The sequence below is a fragment of the Oryzias melastigma genome, linkage group LG4 (assembly GCF_002922805.2).
Source record: "Oryzias melastigma strain HK-1 linkage group LG4, ASM292280v2, whole genome shotgun sequence".
Lineage (NCBI taxonomy): Eukaryota > Metazoa > Chordata > Actinopteri > Beloniformes > Adrianichthyidae > Oryzias > Oryzias melastigma.
This window is the reverse complement of record NC_050515.1, coordinates 21082967-21100237: the sequence shown is the minus strand read 5'-3', so window position 1 is coordinate 21100237 and position 17271 is coordinate 21082967. Positions and strand designations below refer to the sequence as shown.

General features: G+C 37.8%; 1 protein-coding gene across 2 annotated transcripts in view; it reads left to right on the top strand.

Moving 5' to 3' along the window:
• si:ch211-191a24.3 (tensin-3) overlaps positions 1-15283 on the top strand; it is a 66370-nt gene extending 51087 nt beyond the window's left edge. For both annotated transcript variants that reach the window (XM_024279042.2, XM_024279043.2), the window contains 11 exons: positions 4660-4807; positions 6057-6502; positions 8301-8384; positions 8539-8670; positions 8754-8849; positions 8960-9037; positions 9926-10003; positions 10090-10258; positions 10330-10398; positions 11719-11748; positions 12141-15283. In XM_024279042.2, coding sequence (XP_024134810.1) covers positions 4660-4807; positions 6057-6502; positions 8301-8384; positions 8539-8670; positions 8754-8849; positions 8960-9037; positions 9926-10003; positions 10090-10258; positions 10330-10398; positions 11719-11748; positions 12141-12282 — 1472 coding nt within the window. In that variant the 3' untranslated portion in view covers positions 12283-15283. The remainder of the gene's footprint in view (positions 1-4659; positions 4808-6056; positions 6503-8300; positions 8385-8538; positions 8671-8753; positions 8850-8959; positions 9038-9925; positions 10004-10089; positions 10259-10329; positions 10399-11718; positions 11749-12140) is intronic.
• Positions 15284-17271: the final 1988 nt, after the last annotated feature.

The following is a 17271-nucleotide window of genomic DNA, read 5'->3' as shown; positions in this document are numbered from 1 at the left end:
CATCACATTGGGGTGGATGAAGTCATGGCTTTACCCCCTACATGGCAATATCCAGCTTTGTTTGAGAGGCTTGTGGACACAACAATGATTGGTTAAGTTGTTCCTATCATGGAACTCCAACATTTAAACAATAAGTCGATATTTGAAACAGTTCCTGGATGGATTTCTCTCTTCTAGCTGAAAAATCACAAAAAAGTGATTTCACTTTTTTGGTAAATTTCCACAAGACTGAAACAATGTGTTTGAGTAACTGATTCATTTCTCCCCTCATCACATCTTTGAATTCTTTCCTTGAACGTATTATATGTCAGGTATTTTTCCTATTATAAATGTGATCCATTTGAATTTTTCTGCCAGGAGATTCTTTTATCCAACAGTTTTATTAACTAACTTTTACAAACTATCATCTGTCTGTCTGACGCAGTTCCACATCTGCACATGTCTGTGTTTCTCCATAGTAGTGAGCCCATCATTTATGCTTTTTTTCCATTTGTCCCATTGTGTTATACAGTACGTGACATATTTATCGTTGAATATAATTCATGGGTAGCTAAAATAATCAGAAAGGGTTATAAGGTTAGGAAGTAAAAGAAAATTCAAAGTGCTTTAAAGAAATGCTAAAGAAAAAATTGACCTTGTCAGGAAAATTGCATTAAAAGTGAAAAAAGTATTTTTTGTAAAAGACGGCAGAAAGAAGAAACACTTCTTCTTCTTCTTAGTAGATATAAAAACAGTCAACTGGACTTGATTTTATTAGATTTTTTTCTTTGTTCTGAATTTAATCAGATCTGACTTGAGAAAGACACTCATAAAAGAGCTGAAAAATCCTCAAAAAATTAAAACCAAATCCACTAGACTTTACCTACTACTTTGATGGAATTGACAGTATATGACAACTGGACTGAGTGAGTTCTCCATAGAAAATAGTTTACTTCTGGATGAAGAAATGAAGTCAATTCAGTCCCCATTAATTTATGTGGATGACGCAATGTTGGAACCAGACAACGTCAATAAGAAGTGATGCGTCCAAGTGAGTCTGAGTCTCTGTTTCTATGGAAACCAAACTCACCAATCAGGATTGAGTTTTTTGGGAGTCCACACCCCTACCACTTGACTGAGTAATAACTGTTTTTTTTCTCAGTAGAAGTATACAGAATTATCCCTTTAGTACTTCGTATTTGGAGCACATGGGGGGAGGAGTCACTCTGTCCAGTTTCATATACAGTTTCATTCTTTACATTGCTGTTCACCTTTTGTAGTCTGTTTTTTTTTTAGTACAATTTTAAAAGCTTTTTTTTCTTTTTCTTGTGTTCTGTGTCCTGATTGGCTGAAGTCTTTGCCCGTCAATCTCTTGTGTGCTATCACCCTTGTACAGAATGAATTCAGTTTGCCAGAGTTAAATGAATCTCTGATTAAGATCACATCTTTATTTTCATTCTATTACACCATACTTCTCAATCTATGAAGTTTTGAACTTTAAGAGTTTAAACAAGAGAGAAAAATGTGAAAATGTTCATGTTTATGTAAGATAATGGTATAAAGTGTGTATTTGGGGGGTTGATGACAGCCTTAGAACATCTATAATCCTACTTTGTGGTTTCACCCATCGCAGGTTATTTTTAGAACACACCTCCTGCGATAAACCAAGGAACACTGTACAGGTCATGGAATCTACCTAAAAATACTAAACGCTTTGAAAAAGTATCTTGAAACTAACAAGTAAACCTTTGTTCAGCTGCGATTTATTTCTCTTTTTCTGCTAGATCATAAATGAGAATCTATGACAAGATTTGATTATTTCGTTTTTGTATTGTAGCAACATTGTTCCCCCAGATGGGCGATGAAGCTTAGATGAATATAAAATCATCTGGTTAATCTTTTATAAACAGACTTTCACTGTAATGATTGAAATATTTAGTGATAAATATGCACATTTGGAGATTTTTATTGGATCTTCTGAGCGTTATCAATTATTGGTGTTCTGCTCTGCAGCCATTCCAGTTCAGAGTTCTGCCTGCTTTTGATTTAGATACTCACTAAAAGCATGAAAGTACAAAAAACATTCAATATATCCAGCCTTATTGAAAAGCACAATATTCTTTTGGATTTAACAATCATTTTATAATGACTTGTTTTATGATTAAATCATTTGTTGACAGTTTTTCATAAACTAATGAAGTCTTGCCACTTTTGTTTCCAATGAATCAAATCAATTGTAAAATGTTCCTGCAGATGTTGTCCTCATATTGGTCCTCTGTATTCTAGCTTCTATTTATCAACAATTAAACAAAAAATTAGCTAATGATTTTAACTCTCTCTCTACTTTTCTTCTTTTATTCTATTCCAAATGTGGACAATGAGATCTACAAACCTTGCAGAGCTCTTTCAGAATTGGGTGAAATGTTTGTTAATGTGTAGAAAATTGAATTTGGTCCCTGCGGGACTTGTGCCTGGTTTCATGTAAATGTGGAAACTATGTGTAGAGGAGTACAAAGTGTCCCTGAGGTCAGATGTCAGCCGCAGGTCAGCCGCAGAATGGCTGATCTGTAATCAGGCGGGCAGCAGATGTGACAAACCAGGAAAATAATCCTCCTTTGTGGGAACCCAGAAGGAGAACCGGATCCGTGGCGCTCTCTGGGAATCGTCCCGAGAGGGACAGGCTTAACAGAAAGCGTGGGAATACTTGAGGAATTTGTTTGTAATCAGCAGCAACAACAACAACCAATGAAGTTCTTCTTTGAACGCAGCTTTTTCAAACTTTGTGTTGGAAGTAGCAATAATGGAAAAGTCAACTTTCTATCAGGGATGTACTGTATTTGTTTTACCCTCATCAAAATACAAGGAAGTAAATTAAAAAATATATATATATTTAAACAATTCTCTTATTTATCATATTTTCCACACTGAAAAGGCCATTTTACACTCCTATTCACAGCCATTATATCCATTTGATCCACAATCACGTGGTCAACTTCACACTAGTATAGCTGGTTTTGATTGTGACTCTATATGAATTTCTAAATCGTGTTTGTATTTTTCAAGCAGCGCGATCGTCTCCATCGTTTATTTTTAACATATACAACATCCTGCTCATGCTCTTGCTGCATCTACGAATTCACAGGTGTAAGATGAAACAGAGGAGGAAGTGTTGTGTTCATCCGCTTAGAAACAAGGAATACAGAGGCCAAAAAACAAAAATTGACAGAAAAAAGGGGCGAATTGTTTTCTTTATTGCTGCAAGATATAAGATATAGGCGATGTGGCTAACATGTAGCGGTGTTAGACTGTGGGGTTAATGTGTTACCAATAAGGCTGGGAGTTAGCGTGGTTGCAGTAACATTTTTTAGGGGAATTAGCCTGTTTTTTAAGGGTTTCAGAAAAGTTGGACATTATTTCAAATATGCTAATGCGCCCAACGTAAAGCAATGTTTTATTAAATGTGTTACTAACAAGGTTGGGAGTTAGCATAGTCACTGTAATGTTTGTTTTAACTGTGTCAGGTAGTTTTTTTTAAAGGTTTCAAACAAAGTTGAGTGTAATTTCAATTATGCTAACAAAGCTAACATGTAGCAATGAATGACTGTGGGTTCTTTTATGTGTTGCAGATAAATTTGAGTGTTATTTCAATTATGCTAATGTATAGCGTTGTTGCTCTGTGGTTTTTTTACATGCTACTAACAAGATTGAGAGTTAGTTAGCTACTCACTGTCTCAAATTTGATGCACACATTTTCAACATGGTGTGACTGTGTTATAAAACATTCATTATATACAAATTTTGAATTATTTCATTACAGCGAGAAGTCGTTTAATAAAATTAATAACAATAGATGATTTACTATCACCACAAAGTTTTATAAATTAGCAAAGCTTTTTCCTACCAAAAACCTCTTTTGGGATTTAATGGAGGCAGTCATTTTGAAGTAAGCAAGAAAAGCCCTTTTACTGCCTCTAGTGGAAAGATTATGCACTGCAGGGCAGAAAACATGGAATAAGTTTATACGAGATTATTCGGAGAGTTTGGATCATCCTAATGATGATCAGAAATACGTGTAACAAATATGATACGAATGGTTTTAGGGTTAATAGAAACAAGCAAGTAAATAGATCAGCTAAACTTTGTAAATTAAAATGTTATGTATATATAAAACCAACATGAATGAATGGAGATGCTGGAGACCGTCCCACATAATCGTAATCAGATCTCCTCTATTACTGAGTGTTTCAATGGAGGGAAGAAGAGGAAGAGAGACTGGGGGATGAACAACAGGCTCTTTATAACCACTAACTGTTTTCAGGGTGACTCATCAGACTTCACAGTCCCATCTTTAGCCGGAGGAGGCCGATCCTCGTGTTTTCTGAATGACATGTTTCTGTGATGTCAGGATGGAAATCAATCTCTGCTTCTACTGATACAACTATGTTATGCAGCTCCTTGACAAAAAAAAAAAAAAATGAAAACAGGTGCTACTGATATCTGAAGTGGCCCCATAAAGCAGGTGACAGGCGTGTTTCAACCCCGTCTGTAATTCTAATAAAGATAGGGTTCAACAAAAGCAAACAGAGCGGAGACATATACAGTGATGTTGGAGTTTATGGAGCTGTATGTTGAGTTGAGTATTTGCAGACGGTTTATCTGTTCCTCTTTTTTTTTTTCCAGAACCCCGGAGTTTCCTGGACAGTATGAGTGGAGGCGGATCCACAGATGGAGAGCTGTTCAGGTCAGATGTCACCTCTGCTTCCTGTCAGAAGATCTTCGGCTCCATGTGCTCAGTGTCATCCGGCAGCCCCCTCCCACACACCGACAGGTACGCGTCCTAAATCACCAGCCAGTTTGAACTGAAGGTTTTTTTTTGTGAGGCTGAGCTGTAAATGTAAATGTAATGTTAATGTAAAAAATAATAATAATAAAATTAAAACTATATTAAACGCAGTTTAAACAAAGCAAGATAAAATGGTTAGTCAGCAAATATTCTGGTTACCTGCCAATACTGACAAAACTGAGTAATAATAGAGATAAATTGTTCATATTATTTTTTTCATTGTTGATATCCTTACTATGAAATGCTTGAAACTGTGAAAGTCATTTTCAAAAAGAAAGGGTCTTATTTAAAAAGTAGGGCCGGGAATCGACTAAAAAAAATTAACTAATCAATCGCAAACCTGGAAAAATTAATTGCGATTAATCGCAACTATTTTTTTTTTTTAGATATATTATTTTCCGAAAACGTATTATCTGCCATTAATCACGATATGAAGTCAAACACAAAACTTTACATTTAGAACCTTTATTTTAATTACTGCTGTCAATCGATTACAAAAAAAATCAGATTAATCGCACTTTTGTGTTGGGATTAATCTCAGTTAATCACCAGGTAAAATGTATTTGTATAATACGGCACTGGATCATGGATCAAGTAGTCCGCTTTTTGTGAAAAAGTGATCTGAACCACAAAAATAGCAACATTAAAGTACTTAAAATCAGTTGAATATTTATTTATTTTGTAAATAACCATGGTATAAGCGGAATAATATCCATCAAAGTTTTTTAACATGTGCCATGGAAGCCTGAATCGCCAAGTGGAAGTGAAGGACTGTTTCTTTGATTGGTTTGTGTTAATACAATTGACGCATTCATTCTTTTTTTATTAATCGCGTGTGTTAACTTTTTATGTTAAAAAGTCTTATTAAAAAAGAAGAAAAGTCGTTTTCACAACAGACGTGTCAAATATAAAACCAAAAGTATTCTTTTTTTAGGAGTGCACATTTCAGTCATTGAGCGCAGGTTTTGTTTTGACACTTATCTTACTCCATGTAAATGTCGCTGAACACTAGTGATAAACCGTTACAATGTTATCAGCTGAAAGAGTGGATTGCATTTACTACATTTCTCAGGACATGGTGGTCATGGAAACAGAACTTAATCCCTTTTGTCATCAAAGTACAATGTTCTGAACTTGACTGGCTAAAATAGGTCACATGTCAAAAAGCAACAGTTCACAGCTCTTCATAGACTGAAAATCACCCCTTTAATCATTTCTTTCCACCTCCTTCCAGTTCCACTCCTCCTCCTGTGTGGCACGACCGGACTCCGAGCTCCCTGAACTCCCCATATCCTCCTCAGCCCTCACCCCCCCACACCATCCTCACTCCAAACGCCCACAGCTCTCCTCTGGACCCTCTGAAGAGTCTAGGAGGGACTTTAGAGGTCTGCAAAGGGACAGACAGCACGGACTTGTCCTCCTTGTTGCTGTTAGGGAACGGCGACCTTGAACACAGCCTGCTTGAGGCCGTGGAGGGCCTGGGGAGCCTGAATCTGGGGGGCGACAGAGGTCCTGTTCCCATGTTACCTGAGAAGAGAAGAGGAGAGATGGGCTCTCGCTCCCCGTCTCTCAGTGGCTTCTCCAGTCCTCACAGCAGCAGCAGCCTCAGCATCACTTTTTCACCTTCGATGACCTCTGACCCCCTTAGAGGACTCAGCGGCGCCCCCTCTCCGGGAGCAGGTAAACTCACACCCACCACTTTGAAAACCTAAATCAGACGGGTTTTTTTTGTTTGCTTTTTTACGTGCTTCAAACAGTTTAAGCATCCTAACCCCTGCATTTATTTACAATTATATAAAAATGTTTTTTTTCTGTTTGTAAATTAAGTGAGTTCTGGATTAAATGGTTTGATCCAAATGTGCGGCATACATCTTTGGGGTTGACCCTCTAACAATAGAGTAGAAGTATGAAAAACATTGCAGTTAACCTCAGATGGTAAAAAAAAAAACTAAAATGTTTTCTCAGTCATTCGAAATGCACTTTGAAAATCTGTTTTTTGTTAGAAAAAGCACAATCAATTAAACATGTGACATCTGTGTAATCCCTCAGTTAGTTTGTGGAGTTACTGTTTATGAGCCATTCTAAAGTTAATAGTAAAATAGTTGACCTGAATGTTTTTTTTTTCTTTATACTTCTTTTCCTAAATTGGTCTAATTTATTAACATTTATGCTTTTGACTTTCAATATGAAAGTCTTTTTTTACCCACAATTCAAAGTGATTTTTAATTCTCAATTGAGGATTTGATTTGGACACAAAAGCAGAGAGGCATTGTAAAATCCAATAGATTTGACGATACTTTGAAATAAATTTAAGGCAAAAAATGAATTTAAATGTTATTTTTTTAATGTTGAAAATATCTTTTTGTATGAAATATGTTACCAAAAACACATGAGAATTTCGAATACAAATGTCAAATTAAACTGTAATTTTTCATTTTGAATTCTAAATTGAAAAATACATTTTTACAATTGCATGATTGAATTGTCAATTGAGAAATTAATCTTATTTTGAATTATGGGAGAAAAACAACCTTATTTTTAGGCGGGTGATTAAAGAAACGTTTTTTTTACTGATAATTTGGTAACGTCTTTACATTTTTAATTACCGCAGCTGTTTTTCTTGCAAATAATTGGGGACTATTTTAAGAATTAAAATTGCTGGTGGCTAAAGGGAGAGCTTGTAAACAAATGGATGATGGGAAATGGGAGCAGGCTTACTTAACCTCCAATATCTGGTAACGCTTTTACAGTAGATCAAAATATCTGGTGTGAAACTTCTGTAGCCTTCTATCGCAGTGATCCACACCGAGTTCACTCTTGATTGGACATAATTTTAAGACCCTCTCCGAGGAAAATTACATTTTTTGTGTGTGTTTTTAACATGTTTTTGTTGCATTTTTTGATGATGGAGGACATAAAAAAAAGCATAAAATTGCGTTTTGCGATAAAATTGCGATAATATTTTTTAAATCAAATTGCCATGAATTAGCAAGAGACGAACAAAATACAGTTTCGAAAATAACTTATCTGGGGCATGGAAAATATTCAGGATGGACCACAAGCTCTCTGCTGCTGTAAACAGAGAGCTCTCATCAATGGGGAGTAAAAGGGTTGCTCTACATCAAGAATCCCACCTGAAAGGCGAATTTCTAATGAATTCTGCAGAAACGATGTTCAAAAAACGAGTTTTGGATTTTAGCTAAAAATGACGTCATCATTATTAAAGCATCTGGAATCGCTTTTAAAATAGATCAAAAGATGATCAGAGTGGGGCTTAAAAGTCAAAACAAAAGTAATCTAACAAGTTTAATCTGGTAGAAATTGAGCTAACTTTTCAACGTTTCAACATTTGTTGGAAAAACTTCATAGTGCTCCAGCTGCAGAGAGTTGATTCAAACTCTCTGAAACCTTTAAACGGTTTATTCTTTGCTGCTGTTTGGCTTCAGACTCAAACCCTGTTCTAATCTGTGCCTGGCAGACTTCAGCAGTAAGCAGGACACTGTGAAGTTTGTTCAGGACACTTCCAAGTTCTGGTACAAGCCCGACATTTCCAGAGACCAAGGTAAATATTGGCCTTGGAGGAGAGCAGCCTATAACGGCCTCCTGCGAGCACACAATGCATCCTTGTGCCAAGCTGCAGATGCAGGCTAAAAAGAAAAACCTGCTTCTAACTTTAGCTTATCTCCACTTCCTCCCCATGTTGACCCACTAAACAGCCATCGCCGTGCTGAAGGACAAAGAGCCGGGCTCATTCATCGTCAGGGACAGCCACTCCTTCCGCGGGGCGTACGGGCTGGCCATGAAGGTGGCCACTCCCCCTCCAACGGTGGTGCAGCACAGTAAAAAAGGTGACAAAAAAACCCAACAAATCTTTATGGGAAACACTCAACATCTTAAAATTGAGTCATTATTTTGTCTAAAATGATTGCAGGAGGAGATCTGTCCAACGAGCTGGTGAGACACTTCCTGATAGAGTGCACGCCAAAGGGCGTCCGCCTGAAAGGCTGCCCCAATGAGCCCTACTTTGGTGAGATTTGTGTTGCCATTCACCTTCAGGTCCAGAAAGCTGCCCTCTGCTGCCCTCTGTGGGTGGACAGGGCCTAGTGCAGTTGAAGACAGTCTGTCTCCTCTTCACAGGAAGCCTCACGGCCCTGGTGTGTCAGCACTCCATCACTCCTCTGGCACTGCCCTGCAGACTCATCCTGCCTGACAGAGGTAAACACGGTTTGTGTCACAGTTTGCTGTCGAATGGCTTCATGAGTCCAGCTGGGAATTTAACACAGCATCGTGACGGGCGGCTGGAGCCCTGCAGGTTCCAAACATTGCCGTAAAACATGACAAAAATTTAAGGCGGGAGTTTTTTTTTTCCTTTCAGTCACACTGATTCAAGCAAAAACAATTAAAAAACACTTTAATTTGGTATTTCTATCAATTCAAACATGTTTTTTCAACCATCAATATACATTTCTACAAAAAATACAGACATGAGTAAAAAATAAAGTGATATGAAAAGAAACTAATGCATTTTATTCTGCATTTTTTCATGTGGTTTCATAAAAATTACTCAGTTAGATATAGTTTTGGGGTATTTACAGATGAAACAACAATATTATAATTTAATGTTTTTTATTTTATTTTACTGTATCAGTATCACAAACTGTATTATATGTAAAATTTTATGATTTTTACTTTGACTGAACAAAACCTTAAATTCTATGACAGAAAAAACCCACAAACTTCTATGGTGTTTTATTTTTATCAAGCAATTTATAGTGTTTGTCCTTGTTTTCCACATGTCTTTTACTTTAATTATTAAACCAACATTTTAAAAAAGAAGACAAATTTACTAAGAAAATGTTTACATTAATTTATCGCAGAAGGTGAAAATGTTAATTATTTTAATTCAATTTTTTATCCCAAATAATCCATCAGATAAGTTTCTGAAATAAAATAAAAAATGCTCAATGTATAAATATAAATGTTTACCTAAAAAAAAATTCAAAAATCATATAGGAAAGACAAACAAAAGAATATTTTTTAAGCCTTGTTGAGATAATTGTTAGAAAAGTAATTGTTATAAGGTGAGTGTTTCCTTGCTTCCAGACCCGGTGGAGGAGATCAGTGACTCTCCAACACAAACTGCAACAAACTCAGCTGCTGAACTTCTGAAGCAAGGAGCAGGTGACATGCCTCATTTCACCCACTTCTTTTATCTATTTTTATTTATTTTTTTGTGTGAACTTCTTTTGTAACCTGCGTATCTGCAGCATGTAACGTGTGGTACCTGGGCTCCGTGGAGCTGGAGTCCCTGACGGGGCATCAGGCGGTGCAGAAGGCCACCACGGTGACCCTCTCCATGGACCCCCCGCCGCCCTCCACCGTGGTCCACTTCAAAGTGTCGGCTCAGGGGATCACGCTGACGGACAACCAGAGGAAGTGAGTGCCGGTGCGCACACCTGGAGCACAGCTGAACAACATCACACATGTGTTTGTGTTTGGCTCCACAGGCTGTTCTTCAGGAGACACTACGCCGTCAACACGGTCATCTTCTGCTCCCTGGACCCCCAGGGGAGGAAGTGAGTGACCCCCACCTCTTTCTCTTTTATATTTTTGTTTTCACCAGGCTGCCTTATTATTTTAGCTTTTTATCTATAAACCAAAGTTTTTGAACATTCAGTTCAAATATATATTTCTGTGCCATGATGGTAAATGAACTTTTATGGTTTGTCAAATGAATGAACCTTTGCCACTGTCTACATGTAATACATCAGTGCATTCACTTCTAATTGTCTAAATTAGCTGAAAAAAGTGGAAAATCCCACCAAGTAGACCACACCTACCTACAAACAACAGAAATCACCAAAGACAATGTCAAAAACTGAAATGTTAAAACACTCAGTTTAATTAGTGTATTTAAACTTAAAAGAATAGGTCAGATAGAACAATACCATCAATGCTAAATAAGCTAGCTGACAATAGTTAAAACAGAAGTAACAGAATTCGCTCCATCTTAAAACACAGAATCATTTCTGATAGCGCTAAGTTATGTACAAGAGATTATGAGTACGTTAGTAGCATTAAAGTTGAATACGTTGTGTTTTTTGTAGGAGTTGCTATCAAGGTTGGTTGGTATATGCTAATACGGCTAACGTGTAGCGGTGTTGGACTGTGTTTTTTTATGTATTGGTATCTAGGTTGGGAGTTAACTTAGTCACAATAGCGTTTTTAGCGATATCAGTCTGTTTTTTTACATGTTGCAAACAAGGTTGTGTAGAAAACGCTAACGTTTCTAATGTGGCTAATGTGTGATACAAACAAGTTCTAGAGTCACTAATGCAGTTATTAAAGTCTGACTGACTGACTTATCTCTGAATCTTTCGTCTCACTTAATTTGCCTTATTTATGACATCATTTTGAAAATAGACCATTTATCGACGGTGTCCGTTATAATCTGGTATAGCGGTAAAATGCAGTAGCCTAAAATAGTTCACGAAAGCAGAAAAAGCTGCAACTCCCTGCTCCGCGTCATTCTGAGATATCCACTTGTAGACGACTAGATCCTCGTCTGAGCCGACATATGACTCAAAACTGTACGGCTGCATGGCTCCAATGTTTGGAGTTCTAGTATGTTAGCTTGGCGGTGTGAGGGGCTGTAAGCTAACGGGAGAGAGTGTAAACAAAGCATTAAATATTAAACATTTTTTTGAGTTTTAAAGAAAACACAGCTGCAATTCTGATTCTGGTGTTTTTATTTTAAAATGTATTTTAACAGTCTTCATAAAGTCATTTTATGCTACTAGATTAGCAGACAGTTGTTAAGACTCCAAAGGCTGCCATTTATAGTAACTGACATCATTTATACTTGAAATTATGCTGACATGTTTTGTTTCTGTCAGGTGGACACGAGGCAGCGGATCAACAGCAAAGTAAGTACTTTCCTTTCCCTTTTTTCTGTGTGTTTTTATTTTTTTCTCTCAAAGTGTACATTTGATTATTTTACTAAAATTAAAACTTTCTTCCAGTACCATAGATCAATTCTTCTTTAAATGTAATTAGTACAGCCATTAAACATCACAATTAAACAGTAAATATGGTCGATTTGCTTTTAAAAATGTGTTTCTTTTTCTCTTTTGGGTACATTTTAATTGTTTTTTGTAGATTCTACCAATGATATAATCAAAGTTATGACAATTGATCATTCTAAGAAAAATAAAGAAAGTGGGCCCAGAGCAGATTCCTGTGGAACACCCTGGGTAAACAGAAAAAACTTGAGGACTTAAAAAGATACTAACCCTATTTTTGTGCTTTTTTCTTCCAGGATATTTGGATTTGTTGCCAGGAAATCCCAGAGTGACACTGAGAACATGTGCCATCTCTTTGCCGAGCACGACCCGGAGCAGCCAGCAAGCGCCATCGTCAACTTTGTCTCTAAGGTCATGATTGGCTCCCATAAAAAGTGAGGTTGAAGCCAAAAACTGCTTAGGGATCGACTGAGACATTGTTTATGGAAAGACAAACACCAGACCTTCAGAGTTTGTTACTCCTCCAGAGAATTGACTGCATTTCTTCTTGCTGCCACCAGAGGGGGCCTGACATGTAAAACTTTCATATCAGAAAGATTTTTTTGTTTCACAAAATGTAAATACAAATACAGAAACTTTTTTTAATGCAAGTCTGTTAACTCCAGACCATACATAATGTCACAAAGAATCTATTCTTCAAAAATGACTCCTTTCAATTAAACGTGCAATTGAGAGTTTCCGTCCAGTAACCATAAGCAGGATAAAAATTTATTTTTCTCTGTATGTAACAAGAATTACGTGAATTAAAAAATGTATTGATGTATTTATCACCTATAACAGATGTGTACAACTCAAATATGACTCCCATATATTTTTGTACATTTACACATACTGTAAATTCTGATAAAAGAGAAGCTTGTGCATAGTCTATCTAAAGGTGTGTGCTTTACTAATATAGTGGTCAATACTTTCCTCTACTTTAATCTAGAGTTGTTTTTATCCTTTTCTTTGATGTTTATCTCGTTTTTTTCTGTTTGCACACTTATAAATTAATGCATTACCTCAAAATATATGAAGTTCTCTTATTAAAGGGTCTTTCTGAAACTCTTTCCCAGGGAAACACAAACCACTTTCGCTTTCATCCTCCACTTCTCTTCCAATTCAGCCTCAATAGTTTTCAAGAGTATAGTGGGGCATTTTTTTGTCATATATATCTATTTAGATCTATTATATCTACAATGACTTCCTCATCTTTTTGTTGAACACTTATACATCTGGTTCCCTATTGGACTTTATTGCAGGGGCGGAGCTACAGGGGGCATCAGCAAGCTCACTTCCTCCCTAATTTTGAGTCAATGTTACCATAATTATTGAAAAAGATTTAGAAATCATCAATTCAAGTTTCTTTTTGCATTAAAAAAATAACAAGCAATATTTTTAATTAAATCTCGAGCCCCTCAAATTATTTGCTACGTCCCCCGATATCAAATGTCAGCCCATCACCCTGGCCTTCGCCAAAATCCGTTCTGTTTCTTTGCTATGACAAGAGGACTTTCTTATTTTCTGGAAAACTCATAGTAATAAAAAAACTGAAATGGGTGTTTTGGCCTTCCACTCTCATTTGTCACCCTTCCAAAGTCCTCTGCCCCCCTCTCGCCCCGCCATGTAAAATGTTCTAGCTCCGCCCCTGCTTGGTTGCATTTCACATCTGTTCTTACTGGGTTCTTATTTTTATCTCCAGTCAAATATGGAGTGCTTAACAGTTCACTCTTCAAAATGGTCTGGCTCAAGAAAACGGAACAGGGGGAAAGTATTATCACAGTATTTATTTGAGGGTCCAAGTGCAGGAGAACTCTGAAAAACTTTCAGATCAGAATTTTGAGCTTCTCTTTTGCTGTCAGCTCTGATTTAATCAACAGCTTTAAAAAAAATAATAAAATAAAAAAATTGGAACCAAGTCAGTTCGCAATGTAACCACTAGATGGCTTGCTTTACAAGCACATATGTCTTTATTTACTCTGTTTGTCAGTCCAACTTCACAATAGAAATAAAAGAAAAATATTTATTAGCATTTCATCACTTCTGTTGCTAAATTGAACTACTTTGTTTTTTCATTTTCAAATATGTGGGCGTGGCCTCCTAATGAATGTAGTTAAATCACCAAAAGCACTAAAAGTGACACCAACGTGAAAGAAAAACATCAGAAATGTGTAATGTGGTATATCTATGGTACATCTCACTTCATTTTCATGTTTAACAGTGGCTCAGCAACTTGAAGGTCGTAAGGTCAAATCCATGCCCGAGTCATACCAAATTCTCCCAAAATGGGACCCTTGCTTGACACTCAGCATTAAGGAGTTGGACTGGGATGGTTAAATCATCAAATGGTTCCAGAGTGCAGCTGTGTCTGCAGTTCACCACTCCCAAAAGGGATGGGTCAAATTTGGAGAACAACATATCATAATGCGTGACAACTGATGGGACTTTAACTATTTCTTATGGGTTAAAATGGCCTCACAGAACATTGGCTCTTTATTTGTTTATCATTTTGGAAGGGTACGGGTTAGATGATGTAATTCGAGAGTAAAAATTCTGGTCAAAACTAACTAAAGGCTTACTGTATGTCCAACATTTGGAATCCCTGGTGTACTTGTTCAGGATGGCAGCTTGAAAATATGACCTTTTTCTTGACAAATGTGTCACTTTTATCTAATTTCAAGGGGTGATTTTTGTTTTTAATGAGGTATTCCAGACCCACATTTCCAAATTTCTATGTTCAATATGTACTAATAAAACTCAATAAGTGCTACATGTAGATTAATGCTTGTTGTATATTTGATGTAGTTTCCAGTTTTGCCACTAGATGGCGATTATCAGCCACACATTGTTTTTGTTTTTTTTTGTTTTTTTTTCTGGACACAAAACTTTCAAGTCTGAATGACTTTGTTTGCTGCCCCCTGTTGCTTTTGTTTTAAGCTGCACGGAAAGAGTTGCTCTCCTGAATGGATGTGCATAAATCTGGGAAGGGGACAATGGGAATGTTCTGGAGCAGCAACCCATGGCGGGCCGTGCAGGTGCCGTCCAGACTGACGGCTGTCTGTCCCGTGATGGTCAGATAGCAGCTCCTGAATGAGGCTTCATTCAGCGGGGGGGAGAGGAGTGTAGGGGCGACTGGAAGTGGGACAGAGACATGGGGGGGGCACTGCTGTCCTGCTTGGCCTGGTGGTGGTGGTGAAGGTGGGGGGGGTAGCCAAAGGGTGGGGGATGCAGTGATGGTGTGTGTGTGTCTTCATAGAGGGAGGGGGTGGCTGTCGGTGGTGGATGACCTCACCCTAACGGGAAACTTTCCCACAGCCTGCACACAAAGAAGGCCGTCAAAAGGTAAAAAGGATGAGAAAGAATAGAAATTTAACACAGTGTGTTAAAAAAAAAAAAAAAAGGAGGCAACGTGAGGAAGAGTGGATGAGAAAGTGCTCGTTTCGGAGGGGGAGTCGAGTTGCCTTTTCAGAGCTTCACAGATTCTCGGGGTTGATAGGAGCTCTGCTTTCGCTCAGGCGGGCCTGACACGCCGTTTTCCCTGTGGTCTGCCTCCTCTCTGCTGAGTCACCCGCCACCATTTTCTCCCCCCTTCTGCTGCCGTTTCCTTCCTTCCTGTCAGGCACCTGGAGGGAAAGGTGGTTTTCACAGCCCCTGCTGCTCCTGCTGGACGACACGGCATTCCTGGCATCGCTGGCAGCGACTGAGCAAAGTTCCGTTAGGGAATGCCTCCCCTCACAGAGTCCCTCTGATCCCCGGCCTTCTCGGGCTTTATTTGAGTTAGCTATATAAAGCTCGTGCTAAGTGCTCCGCTGGCTGCTCTGGATGGGGGCAAGCACACACACACCATCTCGCAGGCTGAATTTGCGGTTTAGGGAGGTGGGGGGGGGGGCAGTGTCTGCAGAGTTGACTGCAGAAAAGGAGCTGCTTTTTAAAAAAAAAAAAACCCTATCAGTGGAGAAAAGTCAAGCTAACTGCAGATATCTTAGATACTTTACAAACATGCTCTACTGGATCACATGGTTTGATGTCCATTGGTAGGTTTTAGTGTAAAAACTGTGCTGTAAGTAATAGTTGCTTGAAAAAGTAATGAATATTTGAACTTTTTAGGTGCAAAACCTTTTGGAGAAAACATAAAACCCCAAGAGACTTAAAATCTCAAATCCTGAACATTTTGGAAGTTTGATTTGATGGAATGGTTACAAAAAGACTGAAAATGGAAGAATTTGTGCAGTTTTTCTGTTTAAGTTCTTTGTAGTTCATATGCCTTGTAAGTTGGGGCAAATAAAAAATTCGATTAAAGCTGCAAGTGGCGTTGCATGGCCCGCAGGTGCTACCCGCCTTCGCCCATTTCCCTATTTTTACTTGCTTTACGCCCCTTCCTTTCAAAATGGCGGCTTTTCTGTTTACTTTATCCCCATAGCAACCATTTTGTTTTTTAGTCATCTAGGGGTGCCGGACAGATCTATGCAACTTTTAGAAGAATCAGCAAAAGTAAACTTTCGGATTTTCTTAGCAACTGAGGTTATTTGTTAGCTCTGTCCACATTCTTATTGTACTCACATTAAATGTAATTTTCTTTTGTTGAACTTGGGCCAACGATTAAAAAATATTTATTTATCAATCAATCTAGCTTTGTTACCATACCCTTAAAGAAAAAATGGTTAAAAATATATATTTTAGCAATAACAAACTTAACATCATCAGGTTAGTTTAACTGATGATTACCCACGTTATCAGACTTTGTTTCTTAGGAAATGTAAAGATTGTTTCTCAAGACCTCCCTTCTCTAGTCTATCAGGTAGACTTTCCCCAGATGCAAAAAGCTGAGACGATGGATGATAAGAAAGATAAGATAAGATAATAGTCATGTGGGAGGAGCCTATTCTCCTCATATCATGACAGTACTGAGGCTGAAAATGTTTCCTCTTTCTGACCCAAAAAGTGTCATGCTCTATGAACAGACTCATACATAAAGTTTCGATTGTTCAAAAAAAATCTCAAAGAAAGAATATTCTGTCTGGAGTAGAATGGTTTCCTTCTGCTTATTTTTTTTTTGTTCCACTCGAGCTGGAATAAGGAGGGCAGCCCAGAGGTCTTTTTCTCTTTGCGAAACAATCCTCCTTTTGCAAAAAGTTGAAAATAAGCCCAGACTAAACCCAACCAAGTTACTGTATTCTCCTTAGGGAGGAAGGTCGACATTCATTTAGAAATAAATTCTGGCGCCCTTCACTTCGCTGTGATTGTTTCGGAGAAAACCCAGAAAAGTGAACCAGATGAGAAAATGTAGGAACTCGGCCTTATGATATGTGAAGCAAATTTGTGCAAATTAGTTTTTTCCCCTCTTGAACAGAACTATTTGGGCAATATCGCCTCCAAATGGGAAGCTGC